A 7279-nucleotide genomic window follows, 5' to 3' on the forward strand; every position below is an offset into this window, starting at 1 on the left:
GCGCCCGCGAAAATTCAAAAATACAAAAATGAAGTATATTACCAAGTAACCCAGTGAGAACTGCTTGCCTATCATTTTAGTTCAAAATACAAGAAGTTTTATTCCAAGCAAGCATCGCAAGCCCGCTAGGTTAATTTCTGCTGCTTGCTTGGAATAAAATTTCTCATATTTTATATTAAAATGATAGGCAAGCAATTCTGTAAAAGCACTGGCACTGAACGTTTCGCTTCATGCAGTCTATTTTGCAACTTTTTAAAAATGATGTCAATCCCGAAAATCTCGGGATTAGGAAAACTTAACCCCGAAAATTTTGGGACTGAAAAGTAGTCGGGATCCCGATTTTTGAGATCCCGGGATCAAATCCTCTATATATAATGTAAAGATTATTGTATGTTGTTAAGTTTTCTAATACATTCCAATGCTGATAGTGATGACTCCATAAAGTCCATCCAGTTCGTTTCACATGATCTTACGTGCATTGGTTCATGATGTGTTTCATACTTTGTCTGGGTATGCCACATTCACATTCAGAGAATAGTGACTTATCTCACTTGTATAGGGAAATCCCTGCATTATTCGTGGCCTATTTGGATTTTATTTAATTTTGTATACATTCTTGTGTCTGAGTATGGGTCAGTTATGTTGCAATTGTAGTTTAGGAACCAATTTTGGATTTGGGCCTCTGTGTGAGAGTTCTAGTATTATTTCCAATATACTTTTGCATTAAAGTTACCATCCATGAGGTGTTTGCTTCATTCAGGGATGGATCGTGTGATTTTAAATGGCTGCAGTCTAGCTTGCATTTTCGAGCTAATGATGCTAAATGAGCTAGAACTATCGGTGGCCAATCTATTCTCATAATCTCCTGATCTCTACAAATGCAGACATACAAAGATTTGTGGAGATTATTTTAGTTAATATGAAACTAATTATGATTAAAATTAAGAATGATAAATTAAGAAAAAATAATATAATAGAAAATATACTAAATCCTTCCAGTGACATAATGTTTTCGACTCCCTTCTGAAGTCTGCATCAGGTTTAGAGATAAAAGTTTTATAACGTAACATTTTAAATGGAATGCCTGCAGAGTTTGAATTTATATCATTAAAATTCAAGTAAGTTATTAAAATGAATGAACCAATCACAAGTGAAAGGTGTGAAGTGGAGTGTTAAGGTCAGATTGTCACGTGCATGAAATTTGTTTTTTGTCTTTGTGGTTAATACAATTACATAACTGGCATGCTTTAAAGATCTTCAAGTCCTCTAAATCTCTAATATGGTCATTATGCCAGTTATAATGTATCAACCTCATCTGGTGAAGTTTAACCTCAACGTTGTTGTCAGAAGTATATGTGGACAGAGAGGTGGATAGTTTCATGTTGTCGATGTCAAATTTGTGCTTTTTTACATGCTGTTTGAGGGATCTTTTTGTGGCACCTATTTAAACTAGGTCTCTGTCAAACCTATCATCCTTAAGGTTATCCTTTAAACCCCAGGCACCCTTTCTTTGTGTATGGCATCTTTCCCATTTCTTAGCAGTGCTTAAATACACTGCTAGCCAAGTAAAATGCAACATCTGCAATATCTAGAGGCCTACATGGTGTTGCATTTTACTTGGCCAGCAGTGTACTTTGATTATGCCTAAATGCAATGTAAGCACCTTTATGTTTTGTTGTTTGTTTACACATTGCATGCATGTGACACTCATAAGTAATTACTACCTGCTCGGTGTTCATCTGCCTCGTTGTTGGCGTTATCATCTATATTGTTAGTCTGGGCATTACACTTATCAGATAATTGGTAGATTAAGTGCTCACCGAAGCCATGCACTCAGGCTATCTGTATGACCCGACTCAGTTCAGCTTCCGTATCTGCCAAGTTGGAACAATGTGTGTATGCTCTTTTTAGTGAGAGCTCTGAAGGTCATTACCATGTAACTATAAGGATCATTGGAGCATGCTGATATGCTCCAATGATCCTTATGGGAATCAGGTTTATGATAAAACTTTGTCGCAATTTTATCATCAATAAATAAAATAGCGATAGGCCATATGGCCTATTACTAGAAATAGATCAGATGGGTAACACAAGTCTACTTTTGGATTTCAACATCAGATTTATTGATGTCCATCTTGAACTGTGATGTGACAAATGTGGCAGGTTCATCAAGTGGTTCAGGTGTTCAGGTTGATTGGTGCATTTTTCCTTTAGGGTGTGTATGAGGTCCAGCTTGTTTTCTAGTGGGGAATTTTGTAGAGAAGTTTGACTTTTTAGTATGTCCTAAATATATTTGCAAATTTCCATCAGTTAGCTTGGCGACTTTTTCAGTTATCACTGCTAGCAATTATGTTTATCCTTAAGTTTTAGACGTGTATTAATCTATTCAGTGTTATATATATATTTTTAATTAGAACATATATTTTTACTGGTAATTATTTTTAAAATGACTGTGTATTATAATTAGTACATATCTTCCAGTTAAAATATTGAATTGACACTATTTTAATCATAATTTATTTTTATTTTCTAGGTGTGACACTTGGTGGAATTAACACACTATTGATTTATAAACCTCCAACTTATGCACTTGCTGCTCAGAGGATTGCTTTTTATGGTTTCCCTTTTGGTAGAGTTAATGATTATTTACAAAAATATTTTTATTAATTAAGCTTACATTTGTTGAGATCAAACTTTGAATTCAGTTTCTGGTATTATTCAAGAAACTCATTTTCAGAATCATTTGAGATGTAATGATAACTGAATGGATTAAATTGGGTTTTGTTTTAATTACCGTATACCTGCGCAGATAAGACGATAGTTGAATCATAAAAAAAAGACCCCCAAAATCCATGGTCATCTTATAGGACGGATACAAAAAAAATTAGATTGAAATTTATATAAATTAAAATTATTATAAAAAATGGAAAAACCGTAATTATTTACTAGTAGAGAGTAGGGTATGTCCGCAAAATAGAATATCCCATACGACGTTTTTGTGAATAGTCAAGGTCATTACCCGAATGGCCGAATCAATGTGAATGTTTGCAACAATTGCAAGGCAGTGCTTCCGCATGCAAGAAAATAAAATTTGAAGTTCTTTAAAAAAAATTACAAATAGGACATAATTCCGTATATGCTGTACAGTGTTATTATCCAGATGATGATCGCTGATCTAAACTAAATTCATAGGCCGTTGATAGTTTGGGGGGATCGTCTTATAGGACAGATATATGCTAAAACTATAAAACTTTGATAAAAATTTATACCTCGTCCTATCTGAAGGTTGTCTTATCTGTACAGATATACTGCAAATGTAACCTTCAAATGTTAAATTTCCACCGGCTGGACGGGTGAGGCACTTAAGGTGTCAGCCAACAGCTCTGGAGGACTTGGGATTACTTTGTGGGCAATCTGTCCCAGACGTGTCGAGCCAAATCTCTCTCCATTCATTGGTTCCATAGAGAGCCTGGCTGACCCCAAAACGAACCTGGAAAAAGGGTCCTCTTAGTTCCCACAAGTGGTGGAAAGAGCCAAAAATTAAGGAAATAAAAAATATCGTATTAACTTTTGAATTGTTACCATAATTTGATCTGCAACATTATTTAATTTTTATCTTGATAATGGCAATATAGTGTTTTTATTTAAAAAATTAAATCGTAATATTATTAATTATCTGTACATAAAAAGTTACTGAAAAAATTTATTTCAGCCGGAATGGGTGCAACTATAGGCGCAACAGCATGTATCTTATCAAATTTGAGAAAAAAAGATGATCATTATAATTATTTTATTGGTGGTTTAGCAGCTGGTGGTATTTATGGAAAAATGTGTAAGTATGGTGATTGATTTTATGTTGACACCTTTCTAAATTAAGTAAAATTAAATAAATTAAAATTGTGTAATTAGTTAAAAATTGTAAGTAATTTTAATTATAAATTTTTCAGTTAATTCTTTTCCACGAGGCATAAAAATGGCCATGCTCCTAGCAGTATTTTTTTCTGCAAAGAAATATTCTCTAATGCAAGGTTGGAGTTGGAATATCGAGGATAATGTGACTCCTATGAAAGGTCACGAACGACCAGATTTATTGGATTTTAGTATTTTGAAAGATCCTGGTCCCTCTGTTCGTAGAACATTTGACGGTTTGCGATGAAAGAAAGTAATGGCTTCTTTCATAAATTGTAAGGCACTGGAAATTACAAGTATGGTAAATATTTGATAGAAATAAGTAAGGAATTGTACCAAAACTTAGTTTTGTTAGAAGTATACAATAAACAGAAATAAATATGTAAATTTGTATCATTTATTTTTCTCTATATAAAAATGGTTTTACATTTTATATATTAATGCTTGCATAGATACAGATTGCAATATCTGAATTGCTTAATGTTTTTCTATAGCAACAGATTTTACAATATAATAATTACACAAAACTCGCTTTAAATGCAATTACAAATTTTCAATTTTTCCGAGAAACAAAATTAATCCCGTTACACTATCTCTTATGACAAATAAAAATGGTCGATCAATCTTCAGTTGTATTTCTGATTGAAAACCACTAAGAGACACTTTGCTATAAGTCACGGCAATGGCTTCTGTGCCTTTTTCGTCAACAATTAGTTTCGTTTTTTGAAACATTCCATCCAGCATCAATTTATCACAATTACAGATGTTTGATATGCCATAAACGAACCCTTCCAAATTTAAATCTTCTAAGTATCTTGACATATCATACGATGTTTCTAGAGAGAATTTGGGCATAAAAATAGTCATAGATTTAGTTGTAAGATGACAAAAAATTTGATCGAACAATTCACTAGAAAGGTTATTCTCAACCTTTTCCATGCCATTTATATTTCTAGGCATCAATATAAACATACTTACATCATCATTACTGTATGGGAGTTCTAATACATCTAAATCGAATTCATTATTGAAAGCATAACGAAAAATACCTTTTGTCTTCATCATTTTTATGCTAGTTACATTATTCTTATTTTGGAAAAAGTCGTCGTGTGTGTTTTTTTTATTGAACTGGGTCAACCAAATACCTTTGAAATAAACAGCATTTAAAAACACTAAAGTAGTTTGATCATCGGTAGATAATTCAATTGTTTTTATATGATGGTGTGTTTTTTTATTCACCCAATCATTAATGTATTGTTGAATTTTAACTGGATCTGCATTAAAATTAACTGAAGCCAGCATAGGATTGTAGTAATTTATGATATCTTTTATATATGACTGATTAATCCATAATTTCCTATCGAAGAGGATACCATTTGCAATTTCTATAGAACTGTTTTTGAATCTGCCATTCATGAGATTTCTGAAAGATTCATGAATTTCTTCATCAAAGTGAAGAATATTTCCTTCCATAGCTGATCCTGCGCCACGGTATAACATGGCGATGTTAATAGTTAGACTTAAAGGTGAAAAGAAAATATTACCATCATTATTTCTCAGTTCTTTATAAAACAAAGATGCGACTTTATTGTTGCTCTTTACCAAGTTATCGAATTCATTTGATTGAGTACAAAACAAAAACACGAAAAGTAGAAGAACAATGAAATATTTCATCTGTAAAAAAATAAGCAATATTATTTTCAGTTTCTTCATAGATTATATTAAATTGGGACAATTCTTTTAAAATAAAATATTACTACTAAAAATTTTGATTGAAATATTTTTGAAGGTATGAAAAATAGGAATTTTTTTTTTTTAATATTTCTGTGAACCTGTTTGTCGTACATAAGTCTTATCAAACATTTTTTACAATCTTAATTGAGGGTTTTAAAGTTCAGAGAAAAACACCAACAATTGGTTTACAATATTTATAATTAAAATTAACTTTTACTTAACAAACTATGATACTACAGTGTGTTTTTTACATATCACAATAGAATTATAATACAGGTAATCCCCGTATAACAAGGCACTTCTATAGCATGGATTCACTCTAACACGCTTTGGGAATTGGGTAAAACCCTCGTACAACATGAAATGTAATAAAGGGTGCATTCTTTTATATGTCTGCGTAACTCTGCGCGAGCATTCTAATTGTTTTTGTGACTACTTTGAATGCTTTCTCAACAAATAATCCATTTAATGGTTAAATTTTACAATTGGGACCCTTCTTTTGCCTCTAAAAGCTTATTTTAGAATTATAGATTCCTCCATCACGATACTATCGATAGTGCGAGCGCCGCCATCTTTCTTTCACCATCGTTCCTAGATGCCTACAAACAGCAGTGCACTCCCATTGCAGAGCGATCGCTATTAACAAACACACCCAAAAACTGTTACCACTTGATGATGCTCATGCTGAGATCATCATATAGGATGAATAATCCTCTGGTAAAATATTTACTTAAATAATAAATAAGTATTTTACCTATGGAAAAAATGAATAATAAATTTGATTTAAATAAGGATTTAACAGCGTGTTTTTTAATTTTTGGAACCTAACCCCGTTTTCGCACTAGATCTTTGGTTTGTATAACACAGATTTGCATAACACGGCAATTTTTTGGAACGTAACTCCCATGTTATACAGGGGTTACCTGTAGTTTATAATAGGAATTTATTAGTCATAATTCTATTGTAATATGTAGAAAACACTCTAGTATTGTAGTTTAAGAGTTAAATATAAACATTGTAAACCAATTGTTGGTGCTCTTGATTTCACTTTAAAACCCTTAATAAAGAATAATAACTGAAGAGGTATTATAATTAAAAAACCTTGAAATGCATTTTATCAAAGTAAATTTTTTGATGTATATTAATTTTATAATAAAAAGTTGTGAAATTGCATAACTGTGGCTATAAATTAAGTGTGATAAACTCTTAATAATAATAAATATTGATCTATATTTTATTAATTTACAAAATATAACATTAATAGGGTAGAAAACTTTAAAATTGAAAATCTGTTGTAGACAGCAATGGTCGTAAACACACGTAATGACAAATAAGGAAACCTTACTCTGAGATGAATAATAAATCTGGATGTTATATTTTTATAAGATATAGTTTAGTGGGAAGTTTAAGAAAGCAATCGCATTACAGTTTCACTTACGTTCAAGAAATATAGTAACTATACGTGCAAATCAAATGATATTTGAGTAGAATTCAAAGATCAGTTTGCAATTCAGAAATAGCAGTAAATTTGGAAATTTTTGTACTACCAGTTGACTCCCCTATAATACTATTCATTATTCCGTTTTATATGAATTCCATGTTGTACGAGTCACTTAGATTTTACAAATACGTGTGC

General features: G+C 31.7%; 2 protein-coding genes across 2 annotated transcripts in view; one reads left to right on the forward strand and one right to left on the reverse strand.

Moving 5' to 3' along the window:
- The window catches only part of LOC111631784 (NADH dehydrogenase [ubiquinone] 1 alpha subcomplex subunit 11-like), a 14570-nt gene extending 10274 nt beyond the window's left edge, over positions 1 to 4296 (forward strand). Inside the window, exons 2-4 of the mRNA XM_023376094.1 lie at positions 2534 to 2629; positions 3713 to 3832; positions 3948 to 4296. Of these exons, the coding sequence (XP_023231862.1) occupies positions 2534 to 2629; positions 3713 to 3832; positions 3948 to 4156 (425 nt within the window). The 3' untranslated portion in view covers positions 4157 to 4296. The remainder of the gene's footprint in view (positions 1 to 2533; positions 2630 to 3712; positions 3833 to 3947) is intronic.
- Positions 4297 to 4312: 16 nt separating this feature from the next.
- Positions 4313 to 7279, reverse strand: part of LOC111631783 (serpin B12-like) — a 3757-nt gene continuing 790 nt past the window's right edge. The window contains exon 2 of the mRNA XM_023376093.1: positions 4313 to 5583. Coding sequence (XP_023231861.1) covers positions 4453 to 5583 — 1131 coding nt within the window. The 3' untranslated portion in view covers positions 4313 to 4452. The remainder of the gene's footprint in view (positions 5584 to 7279) is intronic.

Source organism: Centruroides sculpturatus, unplaced genomic scaffold (assembly GCF_000671375.1).
Source record: "Centruroides sculpturatus isolate CEXI.00-Female unplaced genomic scaffold, Cexi_2.0 scaffold758, whole genome shotgun sequence".
Taxonomy (NCBI): Eukaryota; Metazoa; Arthropoda; class Arachnida; order Scorpiones; family Buthidae; genus Centruroides; species Centruroides sculpturatus.